Source organism: Homarus americanus, unplaced genomic scaffold, assembly GCF_018991925.1.
Source record: "Homarus americanus isolate GMGI-L3 unplaced genomic scaffold, GMGI_Hamer_2.0 scaffold16430, whole genome shotgun sequence".
NCBI classification, from domain to species: domain Eukaryota; kingdom Metazoa; phylum Arthropoda; class Malacostraca; order Decapoda; family Nephropidae; genus Homarus; species Homarus americanus.
The window spans coordinates 5,520,168-5,534,903 of NW_024729259.1; the positions used below are offsets into that span (position 1 = coordinate 5,520,168).

A 14,736-nucleotide genomic window follows, 5' to 3' on the forward strand; every position below is an offset into this window, starting at 1 on the left:
TCTTCTATAGTAAAATAGAGGTCACAGCTGGCAAAAATCAGCACAAAATCCACAGAACAATTACAATAGTCAATTCCAAACCATAACACTGTACAGTATAGTGCTAAATTACAAGCATTAATTACAAAATGCTTCACTTTTTTTAAACAATAAAATATCATACCTGAATCACATACCATTAGTATTTTTCTTACTTTTTAATGAACACATCTCCTTCCCCTTCTAAAATTTGTTCGCTCAGCTCCTACCATTTTCTCACACCCATAATCTTAAAACCATCTTCCTGATTAAACAGGCCACTCTTCTGATACTTTTACCATCTTCTAGATTAGTCTCTTGTGACGGGTAGGTCCTAAGATAAGTGAGGTATAAGTATCCTCAACCCACTATAGCTAAATTATAACTTTCCTATAATCTCATATTCTTCTGGTAAGGAAAGAGATTGGATTCCCTCCCTAACTGAACTTCATTTCTTGCCCTGGAATCTTGGTGTAACCTAGAAGTCACAAAACCAACTAGAGAGGAAGTCATTAAGTAGTTCTTGAATGCACCGAAAGTTCTGTAAATCTTTGTATTATATTATATCAATTTATGATATTTTTTGCTGCAGTATACCACACATTTCCAGTTCTTTGATTAACATGACCCTTGTTATGCTCTTAGCAACCACTAGGCAAAAATAACCTTATTTCCAACATTATGTAAGAAAATCATGAATAGTGTTGTTATAATAAATACCTTGTACTGGCAAAATCTTGTTAAACCACTCCCCAAATTGCTCAGTCTTTTCATAGTTGTATAAAATGTTTCCTCTTGTGCATGGTAAACGTTTTTCAACTGCCATTAGTCAACAATTTTATGGCACATATTTCAGCCTTGACCAACAAAGCACCTTCCATGAATAAATTCAACCTCTTTGGATGAAAAGATTAACCCCAATTCCTAAATATCTAAATGCAGGTACAGTACATGTATTTCCTTATTTATTACAGGGTTACATTCCTGAAAAACTTTTCATGAATTAATTTTTCATAAATCAAAGTTAATGGTCCAAACTCTTGGGATTAGGTAGATACTCTCCCACGAGACACTCAGGGTCTGGCCTGTTATTCACCTCACCACTCGAGAGATACAACAGTTTTATTTGAGTAATCATGATAAAATAATTATTTCTAAATGTAAGCGCGAGTAAAACATTTTTTTTTACGTTTAATGAAAATGTTTATATAGTACGTACAGGCATCCCTCATGTTATGGAAGGGTTCCATTATTGAAAATATTTCCCTAACATGAAATTCAGGTAACGTGAAAGCAATATTCCCATTGACTCACATTATATAACTGGAGATGCGTTCCTACGGATATTTTGGGGCTAAAAACATAGTACCGTACAAGCATATGCATAAGAAGAAAAAAGTTTTAACGACATACAATGATTCATTCATGATGTAACATGATAATAAATGCACAAGACTCTTAAATTTAACTCACCAGAAACGATATTGAATACTGCATGAGGCAGTGAAGTGTACTGGGAATTACCTCCTTAAAACATCAAGTTTAATGTCCAAGGGTGAAATTTTATGTTCTATATCGTAATTTTTATGTTTGAAAAACTTTAAAAAATTACCTTAATTCCGTAAGGATAAATAAAGTTCTGACGACGCAAAACTGAACACAAGCTGGGAAATGAATTCAAACTGAGCAACACCATTGTTACTGTTGTTGTGGGTCCTCAACCATCTTATAGAAACCACCCAGAATCCACACGATATAAATTTTAAAATTTTGATGATTTTTTTTTATCGCGATTAATAAAGCACGGAGTAGACTTGAGGGTAGACTCAACATTTTTAATATTACATTTGTTTCTGATTATTTGTGAGATGATTTTCCCATCATTATATACAATACAGGTAAAGGAAATTACTCTCTCTAGAACAAATAGCTCCCTGTCCCAGCCAAGAAAATGCCGGGAACTTTAAAACTACCCGCAGACATTCTTGGGTACAACCAGGGTGTCAACTGCGAATATGAGAGGACCACAAAATAAAAATCCACATATTATCCAAGCGTACTGTACAGTATATCAAGGGTAGATAGGAGTTTTTGGAGGGTGGCCAGTTCCTAACCCCCTGAATTTGTTATGTTCTTATGGAATTAATTGCTTTGATAACCATTGATTCACTAAACAACAACTTTTCTCAGTCCCCATATGCGTTGGTTATCGGGGTATGCCTGTACACTATTGATTAAATAAATTGCAGATTCCGTACATCATACACATACACGAACAGAAAAAGAGTACAGTACGTACTGTACTGTATGTATGGCATTTATTAACGGATTTTAAAACATGGTTTATTTTTAATTAAATCAATATTTCAAGATATTGAAATTTATCATGAAAAAATAAGAACAGGCATGATAGTCAAAATTGGGAAAATTCAAGTAAAACTAATACTGTACTACTAGTTGGCAAGTATGATACCAAATCCTCCATAAATAAGGAAAGGAAGCTTTAAAATATTTTATACAGTAAATTTGCTCCCCAACAAAACTTCCAACTCATAACCAACTTCTAGTTTTCCTGAGACCATAAGCCAGCTCACATCAGGATTTACATTGCAAGTGAAAAAAGGGGATTGAAATGAGGCTAGAAGCTAACCACCCCAGATACAGAAAGATTACTAAACAATGTCAACAGTGTAAAAATGATAACCATAAGAACATCTGTGTAAATCTTATTTCAGCTGATAACTCCAATCATTATCATTTATGGAAATAATTCCAAATGTATCAAAATAGGGGCAGGGCATTTAATTTCTTTCTAGTAGTGTAACAGACTTCTAAATACTGTACTGTACTGTACAGGATATTTCCCTTTGTCTGGTACAGTACACTTGTTAATCTAGTATTTGTTAAGGTTCAATCATGGTATGAACTCTCTGAGGTGTCCAAGTACAAATTAGGCAAATACTGTATAATGTTGACTAACTAAAAAATCAAACAAAATAATAAATAAAAAAATAAGGAAATATTACTGTACAAGCATACAACTGTTCCAACTTTCCCTGTAATGTGGTTACGGTACACTAAGAAAACACAATGACTTCAACCCAACACCTATCACCTACTCTCACTGTACCTGTACTGCACTGGAAATTGAATCCACATATATTGATTTTACTTGTTTTTTTTTGTTTTTGTTTTTTTTTGGTGTGGTACAGAATTACAATTTTGCTTATCCTATAAATAATTAACTTTCCAAAAAGAGAAGAGTACTGTACTAATGGTCAGCTGAAATGATCAAAAGTATACATTTAATCCTGGATAAAAAAAACTTGGGAGTAACTGGCAAACTTTCTAGACACAACTGTGCAACAACAAATATACCGAACACATCCATAAGACTTGAGTATTTGAAGTCGGTACTGTACCAATTTTGTACCCAAAACAGGAAACCGCAAAATGAGCTTCAACAGTTGAGTGCACAGGCTGTAAGGCTTTTATGACTTTCACACCACCACTTAACCACACGCTTGCCTCGACTAAACATCATAACACTCAACTTGATACTGTACTATACTACAGTACTACTGTATACTATACGGTATACAACTCTCATTAACAATTAGCTATACTGTACTAAAAACACAAAAAGAATACGTACCTATAAAGGATTAATGTCCATATCAATTACAGGTATACAAAGTTGAAAATTAAAGCCACTGCTTACAACTTCAACCAAAAGAAGTTTCTAAGGATGAAAAATTTTGAGGCTATCAAGTACATGTAATTAGATATTTATTGGGGCTGTACTGGTACTAAAAGCTGAAGGTGCATGAAAAAGATTTTTGTCCCATGCTTTGATTTATGAACAAAAACCTTGAAGTAGTGGAAAAAAATATTTTCGTAATTTTTTCTTATGTACAGGGTATTGTAATAATGAAATTAGGCTAAAATAATGCAGTTTTTTACTACCAGTTTTCTTACGTACTTATTCAATGTTAATTTTTCCATCATGCATCAATGAAAAGGCAGTCCCCAATTTATAAAGATGCGGTTTACAAAAATCCGAAGTTCAGAAAAATAAATAAATACTCCCCTCTTTCATTTTTACATATGAAAAATCAGCTTAACATTTTTTCTCACTTTTTTTTTTCATAGCATGGGTAGATACTGTCGTGCTGACACAGGCATTCCAGGGCTTCCCATACCAGACCTGGACAAGTGATATAAATAATTCAAGGGCAGGTCCGGGGGGTCCAGATACCCTTTTCATCAGAAAATTCCAATACCTTTTCTTTAATGCAGTACAGTATTGTACTCAGGCATTTTGTATTGTAAAAAGTAATTATTATTGACCTCAGAATATCTATTAATATCAAGTGCAAAATGACCTCGAAATGTCCATGATATTGGTCAGATTTCAAAACATTTTCTGGGTGGCTTACAGTGCTACCTCCAAACCCCAGCTGGGTGGGCTTGCTGTCCTTGCCATGCCCCCCTCCCCCTTTGATATTCTTGTATGTATCCCTGTAATTAAACTAAAAACAACATACTGTACAATACAGTATTAAGAGTGGTTAACTAAGAGTTGTTAACTACATGAAGTAATTGCAAGGTGCTGATGTTAATGCAAAGAAAAAGATGTTATATGGATATGTTTAACATTTCCTCTTCAGATAAAGACATTTCAAAAATCAAATCCAGTGAAAACGAAATACTGTATCTCAAAATGTACTGTACAATATTGTACTATATACAGTACACACAGTATCACTACAAAATTAAAACCAAATGTTCTTGGCTGGGTCTCTCAGTCTAGCAGTACATCACAATCAATGGCAGTTTCCTGAAACTGCCGTGCCCTCCACTGCATGTACATACTGTATGTACTGTACAGTAAAAAAAAAACCATAATTCAGTATCCGATTAGTCGGAATGTGCGAGAAGTCGGCACTGCACCATATAACTATTACATTTTTTAGTACTGTAGTTGGGAAATTGGCGCTACGTCAGCAGGAGCTGAGGCACGAGGAAGAACTCATCAAGGAGGCTCACACTTTGCAACCCATGTGGGCCCAGTAAGCATCAGTTTATGTGAACCTCTCAACACAGATAGATATTCTGACAGTGATGAAGTGCAGGTGAAGTGATACTGTGTACAGATAGTGTTATGTATGAAATGCAGTCTTAAGTTTGTCAGAACAATTATTGCCAGTACCTGTGAAGTGTTACTGTTATGTACTGTATGTATAAAGTGTACAGTACAGTACAATACAGTACAATACAGTGCCTGTTAAGTGTTGCATACAAAATACAGTTCTTGTTTTTATTTCATTATACTGTACAACATATTTGCCAGCCTATAAGATGTATTTTTTCCATAAAACAGCCTGCCTCTTATGCGCCCATATTGCCGAATATTGTTGTGAAAGGGATGGTCATTTTCATCATTTTCAAAAGTATACTGTAGGTTCATTACCGATACGTCGGCAAATTCGCTTACTTGGCAAGGTCTCAGACCAATACAGTACTGTTTGTGCCAAGTTAAAGGAATTTTACTGTATGTCTATAAGTTTAGGTTTAGGAGGGAGATATGAAGGAACTGGTTCACAAATAGGGTGGTGGACGAGTGAAACAAGCTTAGTAACTTTGTAGTTAGTGCTGGAATGATGGAAAGTTTTAAAAGGAGGCTAGATAGATTCATGGATGATAGAGAGTGGTAGTAACTCTCGACAGGAGCTGCCATGCACAGGCCAACCGGCCTATTGCAGACTCCTTATTTTCTTATGTTATCTAAAGTATGTATACTGTACTGTATATGCAGTCCCGAACAGCAGTTATGTTTATGAAACCCAATTTCACTTCCATTCTCACACTTCCAGAATTCTGAAATCACTCTCCAAAAGGAGTTGGTGGACTCTCAACACTGTGACTCAGGTTCAATACCCACTTGAGTCAGGATGTGAGAAGGATGTTATCCTGTGACACTACTGAACGTAACAGGTTTTCTCTGGGTACGCCAGTTTCCTCATGTACTAACATAGAACCCATGGAGAATGGCCTTCATGGGACCTCTAGGAGGTCAGTTAGTATCAACTGATAGCGAATCATCCATTAAAAATACGTAAAAAATAAAATAAAACTGGGTCTACTTGGTTGAGCATTCCCGCCTCGACTTAAAGTTAGCTCCATTAAACCACCTATGTTACTATACCGAGGCATACATCTTCCCCGTAGTGATCTGTCAGTGTGACCACCAGCCCAACATAATGTTCGCCACACAACAAGGCTGAACAACGACGAAACTAAGTAGTTTAAGTCCATAACCAAGCGTAGGAGCGTGGTGCGGGTGAGTGACTATTATGACACACCCAGCTAGGACCCAACCCACTCGCCGCCACCCCACCTCATCTACCGGGTTTTCTCTTCTCTCTTTACCTCTGATTTTACTATTTATTAGCCTCACTTACCTTCAATTAGCTGCACAAAGATATAGCGGCCTCGGAATTGGGCGTCTCGTAAATTTTAACTGTATTTACATGAACATTTAGGATAGCACTTGGGGTCGCAGCTTCCCTACCCAGTCTCTCAGTATGGTATGAAATGCAGCGATTGCAAAATATGAATTGACATTACATTCTGTTCAACAGTTAAGTGTTATCTATTTAAATCAATCTGTTATTGTTAACATATAAATGGTACTAAAAATCATATCTTATAAACTTAAATGTCTAATCAAGTATTAATTCTTATTCGTTGTGGTTTAACTTTATCCATCTCGCCATTTGTCGGCTCGCTATTGAACACGTCTCTATTAAAATCATCCGAAATATATATTTTATCAAATATATATTTAATTCATAGCTTTTAATTATATGTATTTTACAATTGTTCCATACTCGCCAAAATGACACGTTAGGAATTCTAAAAAATAGTTTTGATTTGCTGTATTTTTCATATTTATGCTTGGAGTTCTACTAAGAGATAAATAGATTTCTTTCACTCGCACGCTTTAAAGATGTACGATTTAGCATTATTTATTTATTGTACTTGAAATAATATTAGCATTTGAAAGCATCAAAGTATTCCAAAACCTCTGATTCTATTTCTAGTTAACAAAAAATACGTCGCCCAAAAATTAGCGACGATAAACATAAACATAAAGTAAGAAATTTTTGATCATGGACAACTGACAGAACTGTTAAGGAAATGGTCGTTAAGTGGTGATCAAGATTTTCTCATAAAAATACTTCGAAGCAGAAATTTGACCCTGTTTAAACGCAAAGGGTAATACTCAGTCAAATGTACATAACTCAAGGAAATTGTACTTATTACCTATATTGCTATTTCTCTATCCTTACTGTTTCATATAGTTTTGGATTTTTATCAAGCTTGTACTTTTCAATCGATATGGGTTAACTTAAGCGGGATTATAGTGTTTGTCATCAGTCTCGTTATCGTAATACTATGAGTCACTTATTATGCCACTACAGTACAGTATTGTAGTGGATTCCTCCCCTACAAACGCTGTTTGTCGCTGAGTAGCCGACCCCGCGAATTCCCCAGTGTATGCCTCGTGGTCTGGGTCAACCAGCGCCGCCATACATCACGGAGGTCAACTACTAAGCCACGCCTACCCCCCGCTATTTAAGACCTGACCTCGTGGTGATCACTCTTTTTCTACCTACACCAACCAGCCAGCAACACCTCCTCCTCCTCCGCCGCTGCCTGGCGGCCCTCGCTCCCGCCGGCGACCCACATGCTGTCCTCCTCTTTAGCATCCTCACCAACCAGCTCTCTCTACTTAACATAAGAACATAAGAACATAAGAACATAAGAAAGTGGGATACTGCAGGAGGCCGACTGGCCCATACAGGGCAGATCCCTTTCACACCCATCCCAGCACTTCCATGTGCCTATCCAACTTCGTCTTGAAGCTCCCTAGCGTCCCCGATCCTACTATAGCACTCGGTAGCCTATTCCACATATCCACAACTCTATTACCAAACCAGTGCTTGCCTATATCCTTTCTGAATCGGAATTTATCTAATTTAAAGCCATTTGTTCTAGTTATTTCGTTATTACTGAGCTTCAGAACATCTTCCATTTTACCCTTGTTAATCCCACTTACCCACTTGTACACCTCTATCATATCTCCCCTAACTCTACGCCTCTCTAATGAATGTAAGCCTAAGCTTTTCAGTCTTTCTTCATATGGAAGGTTTCTAATATTATGGATCATTTTTGTCATTCTTCTTTGTACTCTCTCCAAAGAATCTATGTCCATTCTATAATAAGGACACCAGAACTGAACCGCATAATCCATGTGTAGCCTCACTAATGCTAGGTAAAGTTTCAAGATAACGTCAGCAGTTCTGTTACTCACAGACCTAGATATGAACCCAAGAATCCTTGTAACCACGCTGCCACTTCCCAGCACCAAGCTGCATTGTACATCCAATACAACATGTATACAGAGAGCACATTGTGAGTTTCCTTTCTCCATCCCATGCTGAGTATGAACAAATAACCCGTACCCCACAGTATCACCATTTGAACTCCCACAATTGCGTCAACCAATATTAATACTTTTAATGACATGTCTTATTAACTATGTAACAGTATGGCTCGTCTAACTATAATTATTATTTTGAATATTGCATTGTATTGAAAATCTATTATTCTATCAAGTCGTTTATGACACATTTTTCTACCTACTGTATGTCTAAATGGTTACATGAGGCAGAGCCACCTTTCAGCAGACCGAGGCAACACTCCTCTGTAAGTTGGGAATCTCAAAGCCAGAGGTCACTGATGTAGCTCATGGGTCAAGGAACAGCTTTTTTTATAAATAACTGTACATCAGTCAAAAGATGTGCAGAAATGGAAGCTCAGCAGAAGTAAGTTTCGACTTGATGAGGGTTTTATTATAAAAAAAAAAAGGTTTATTCTCCCAAGTCTGCACCTGGCAGAAATGGAACAAGGAGAGGGGGATGGTTTGAAGTGTAGGTGCCCTGGACGTTGGTGCTCTGTGGTGAGGGCGGATCAAACGTACAATATATATTTTAACCTCCCAATAATTCATTACCATAATCCAGAGTGCCCTCCCAAGACACCACTGCCCATCCAAACCACCTGCTGCTTTTCTTTGTCAAGATGCCGAGAACCATTTTGACAGACATTTAAATAATTGCTGATCTTATGCCTGTACATCACCAGTCACTGCTCACCTACTGACCTGTACATCACCAGTCACTGCTCACCTACTGACCTGTACATCACCAGTCACTGCTCACCTACTGCCCTGGACATCACCAGTCACTGCTCACCTACTGCCCTGTACATCACCAGTCACTGCTCACCTACTGCCCTGTACATCACCAGTCACTGCTCACCTACTGCCCTGTACATCACCAGTCACTGCTCATCTCCTGCCCTGTACATCACCAGTCACTGCTCACCTACTGCCCTGTACATCACCAGTCACTGCTCACCTACTGCCCTGTACATCACCAGTCACTGCTCACCTACTGCCCTGTACATCACCAGTCACTGCTCACCTACTGCCCTGTACATCACCAGTCACTGCTCACCTACTGCCCTGTACATCACCAGTCACTGCTCATCTCCTGCCCTGTACATCACCAGTCACCAGACGTAGAGTGAGGGGCGATATGATAGAAGTGTATAAGTGGAAGTCAGGGCTAAACAAAGGGGACATAACAAAGGTACTCAAACTATCCAACCTGGAGCAAACTCGTAACAAGGGTTTTAAATTAGACAAATTTAGAATTAGGCGCAAAATGGGTAAACACTGGTTTGGAAATAGAGTAGTGGATGAATGGAACAAGTTACTAAACATCATTATTTACTCGAATACAATGGATAGCTTCAAACATAGGTTGGATGGATATATGAGCAATAGGGGTTGGGTGTAAATGGGCTAATAGGCCTGCTGCAGTTTCCTCCATTCTTATGTTCTTATCTCCTGCCCTCTACATCACCAGTCACTGCTCATCTCCTGCCCTCTACATCACCAGTCACTGCTCATCTCCTGCCCTCTACATCACCAGTCACTGCTCATCTCCTGCCCTCTACATCACCAGTCACTGCTCATCTCCTGCTATAAAACTTGTTTCAAATTTGCCTGATGACAACCTAGACATCATGACACCAGGTAACCACAGCTAACACAGAGAAGTGTGGAAAATGTCCGTAAAATTACAATGAAGATTTTATTTTGTTATCTTTACATTTATTTTACTTTTACATCCTAACGTACAGACAATACATGTCTCTGTACATGATGATTAAACTGTAACCCATGTTTGGAGTAATCCCAATTGTAACCAGAGAACTAAAATATAAACAAACTTTTTTAGATGTAAGGACGGACGGGGGTAGGACTATATGCCCCCTTTAGCAGGGGAATGAAGTACTATGAGTGATGTTTATAATACCTAGCAGTTAACACGAACTCATGAAATGAAACACAAAAGTACTGATTGTCCAATTCATTTTATTGGCCCATTAAAAAATTAGTGGCTAAATTAATAACATTAGGTTATAAGAACAAGAGTGAAATGACCAACAGCAAGGAAAAGTTTGCAGCCATTAGTCTTTCATGAAGATGAAGATATTCATCCATAGTGTTACAAACACACACAGAAAGTTTGTAAAAGCAAGTTTAATGCCATTCAGAATTAGATCTGATTTCTTCAGTGGTACATACACTATCCTACAACATCTATACCACTATATAGTCATCAGCACCCTCTTAACTGCTCGTTCCTTCTTTTTTCTCTTGCGGCGAGCCTCCTTAACTTTCTGTGAGGCTTCAGCAAAGAGCTGTGTCTCAGACCGTTGCTCTATTCGATCCTTCATATGACGTAAACCAGCAAGATTGAATCCTACCATATCCTGTGGGAAGATGTAAATTGGTCACTTCTTTGGTAATTATAATCCAATATACATATATATGTTTGTGTGTGTGTGAGTGAGTGTGTGCACAGGGTGGTGTAACACATCCAATGTGGCAGCATTATGTTAGTGTTAAGGTGCAAGCACTGCTTGCTTTAGACCATCACGTGGCACCACTGACTTGATCTTTGCAGCCCGCCAGATACTGAAAAAGTGCAGAGAACAGCGTTGTGACCTGTACATGGCCTTCATCGACCGAACCAAGGTCTGCGACTCGGTCAACAGGGAAGCCGTTTTGGCTGCTCACAAAAATTCATTGCAATTGTGAGGCAATTCCACGATGGCATGAACGGCAGTGTACTGCACAATGGCACCCAGTCTGAGTTCTTCCCCATCCAAACAGGGGTAAAGCAAGGATGCGTACTGGCACCAACTCTCTTTTCCATTTTCTTGGCTGCCTTCCTTACTCGTGCTAGCGCCAATTTAGCTGGCGGGGTGGACATCCAGTACCAGATGAAGGGTCTTTTCAATGTAAAACGACTCCAGGCAGGAAAAAAGGTGTCGGCAGCTTCCATTACCGAACTTCAATATTCAAATGACCTCATCCTTGTCGCTCACACTGAACGTGACCTACAAGAGATCCTGAACACCTACGCAGATGCAAATGCACACTTCGAACTTGAGGTGAATGTACGTAAGACTCAGATTCTCTTTCAGCCTGCCCCTGGTTCAGCTACACCTTCACCATCCATCCAGCTCAACGGTACTACCCTCTCTAATGTTACCCACTTTCAGTATCTCAGCTCCCACCTGTCCACCACCACGGACATCAATGAAGAGATTCAACATCGGATTAGATGTGCATCTCAAGCCTTTGGCAGACTCCGTACCCGTGTCTTCAGCTGTAGGGAGCTCGCTGTTATATGGCAGCGAGACATCAGTCACATACAGGAGGCACCTCAAGGCACTTGAAAACTTTCACCAACATAGTCTACTGTATGTTCCATCCTCCGAGTTCGCTGGGAAAACAAAAGAAAAACAAAATGCCAGTATTCTCGCTGACACCAACTGTAGGAGCAATGTTACCTGCATGGACAACAATAGACTGCCAAAGCAGCTACTTTACAGTCACCTAACAAATAGTAAATGCAACGCTGGCAGGCAAATGAAAAGGTATAAGGATAGTCTTAGGACAAACCTGTGAAAATGCCAAATCGACTCCCTCACCTGGGAGATGATTACTCCACACCATAATGCTTGGAGGAGCACCACACAAGAAGGTGTCAATAATTTCAAATTAGCCCGACAGCATACCGAGGTTGACAAGCGCCAATTCCGGAAAGATGCTGCCGCAGCCCCTCCTGCACTAGATGTAGCCCTCCACACGTGCAACATCTGTAGACGACCCTGCCAATCCCGTATCAGCCTCTCTAGTTACCTCAGAGCTCACCAACGAAGGTGATATCCTAATAACTCCTATCATTGTATCATAACTGCATGATCGTCATACTCGATTCCGAGTGACAGCAAAGTAGTAGCAGTAGTGTGTGTGTGTGTGTGTGTGTGTGTGTGTGTGTGTGTGTGTGTGTGTGTGTGTGTGTGTGTGTGTGTGTGTGTGTGTGTGTGTGTGTGTGTGTGGTGAGTATGTGGAGGTCGGTGGGTCTATGGCGAAAAACCATTGTCAGGGACACTGCTGCATTGCTAAAGCAAACATACAGGGTAACTGTGATGCAGTTTGAACACAAACTTGTAACATTTCTACTCTCTTTATACTTTCATTAATACTATTTATATGCTTTTGTTATTGATGTATGAGTGCCTATAATTTTAAGTTTTAATGTTCCAATGAACTGTACAGTTAAAACTACTTTTAGGGGTGAACCTAGTTATCTGAACAGAGTCTTCACAGGCAGTTACAGTGGGTTTGCTCTACATTTTGTACATTTTTGGCTGGGCGCTCCAAATTCAGTTAAAACCCCCTATCCAGCATCCCCCAGATCCCAAGCACGTCAGATAAATGGCCCCATTCTTGTATAATAATTATATACAGGTATACATCATGTGTACTCTGTGTGTTCAATGATTACCTATGGAAGAGCCACTTCTGGTTTACAGATAGCCTTCCGGAACAAAACCCATTCATAACCCAGAGAGTGTCTGTACATTAAAAAAGTTGCAGATTTAGCTGAGGAAGAGATCAGAAGCTTTTACAAATTCAGTAGATTACTATTTCTTACTAACTCTATTTCTGTAAAGTAATTTTTATCAATGTCACTTAAATTTTTTTGTTTTTTTTGTTACTCAAGCTGTTATCAAAACATTAACACCTGGTTCTGGAAACACTTCAGATTATAAAAACATTTTCTTACTTAATGCACTCACCTCCATTGTGATAACAGAAGTGACAACACAGAATGTCAAACTTTTGTTCCTTAGATATTTTCAATCTACTTTGTGTATATCTTTCATAGTAAACAAAAGTTTCTAAATATATTCTCCAGACAAGAGTATAATGAGTATAACAATAATGTTACTCAGTCCTGGTAAACATACTGTACATGCCACTTTTCCAAGATAAAATCTAACTAACCTGTAGCTGGAGAGTCTTTTTAGGTAAGAGATATGCCAGGGCATGGATGATGGGAGCAGCTTTAGCAGATGCCAGTAACTGGGGAAGGTTTATCCTCACTGCTAATACCAAGATTCTACTTGCCAGTTCAACATCCCAATCATGTTCTAATAGTCCTTTGATCACCACCAATAATTCTAGAATACGGTCCAATGGAAGCAAAATTACAGCTTCTTCAAGTTCACTGCAAAGCAACACAGAAAATTATTAGCACTCAACAGTAAATCTTAATACAATTCCTTATTATTATAATGTGATGGTCAAGGAGGTACAGTACAAATAACTGAGTGAACTCTGAAGAACAATGTTAGTGGCAAAGTGATCTATATTCATTCAAGAATTGTCTAGCACACCATAGATAAAAAATATGAAAATTCTGTAAAGCGTATATATTTAGTTGTGTAATAAAAAATTGGTACAGTATACAGTACTGTACATGCTCTATTCATATTTAAAGAGCTTTAGGTTTTAAGTTGATGAAGAAATGTGAGAGGGAAGGGAATTCCATCGTTGATAAGTACCTGGTACCAGGAATGAAGATGATGGAAAGATGATGAGGTACAACTGGTGGGGATTTTCAATGAGTAAGGCCCTGAGACTACCTAGCTGAATGTGAATCTATTAGCAACCCTCACTACTGTGCAGATCCAGTAAAACTGGAGTCTCCCTCAAGGAAACAGCCACTGGAAAAGACAGTTTAGTAGCCTTCTTTTTTTCTTCTTAATATTGATTATACAAACAAAATCTCTTACCAATATATATTCCATATCCACTTCAGAATTAATAGCCCTGAACAGACAATGTACCAAATCTTGTGCCTTACATATATGGAGATATAAAGTTATGTTATGTACACTATCCACGGGTATAAATTCGCCCTTTTTTTCAGGTAGCCAGCTGGGCTAATAGAACCGGATAGTTACTAGCCCTTCCCAAAGTTTATTAGCCCTCCCAAAATTTTAAAAGACAAAAAAAAATAAAAAATCAATATACCTGTAGTTGACATATACTGGGTAGGCCTACATAGAAAATTTTTTACTTTGACACTTTATTTAATTTAATAGCAAAAAGTAAATTACAGGTACTCCCCGACTTTCGACAAACGACCACCCGGACATATAACCGCCTCAGTCGTACGAAAAAAATTTCAAATTACGTATTTTCGAATCCTGCCG

At 38.5% G+C, this 14,736-nt stretch overlaps 2 protein-coding genes across 5 annotated transcripts in view; both read right to left on the reverse strand.

Moving 5' to 3' along the window:
• Positions 1–6,603, reverse strand: part of LOC121866458 (protein hu-li tai shao-like) — a 134,810-nt gene extending 128,207 nt beyond the window's left edge. For all 3 annotated transcript variants that reach the window (XM_042366143.1, XM_042366145.1, XM_042366144.1), the window contains exon 1: positions 6,483–6,603. The gene's annotated coding sequence lies outside the window, so the exon portion shown is untranslated. The remainder of the gene's footprint in view (positions 1–6,482) is intronic.
• A 3,908-nt stretch (positions 6,604–10,511) lies between these two features.
• Positions 10,512–14,736, reverse strand: part of LOC121866460 (WD repeat-containing protein 3-like) — a 32,361-nt gene continuing 28,136 nt past the window's right edge. For both annotated transcript variants that reach the window (XM_042366166.1, XM_042366165.1), the window contains exons 18-19: positions 13,523–13,745; positions 10,512–10,932 (exon numbers count right to left, since the gene is read on the reverse strand). In XM_042366166.1, coding sequence (XP_042222100.1) covers positions 10,768–10,932; positions 13,523–13,745 — 388 coding nt within the window. In that variant the 3' untranslated portion in view covers positions 10,512–10,767. The remainder of the gene's footprint in view (positions 10,933–13,522; positions 13,746–14,736) is intronic.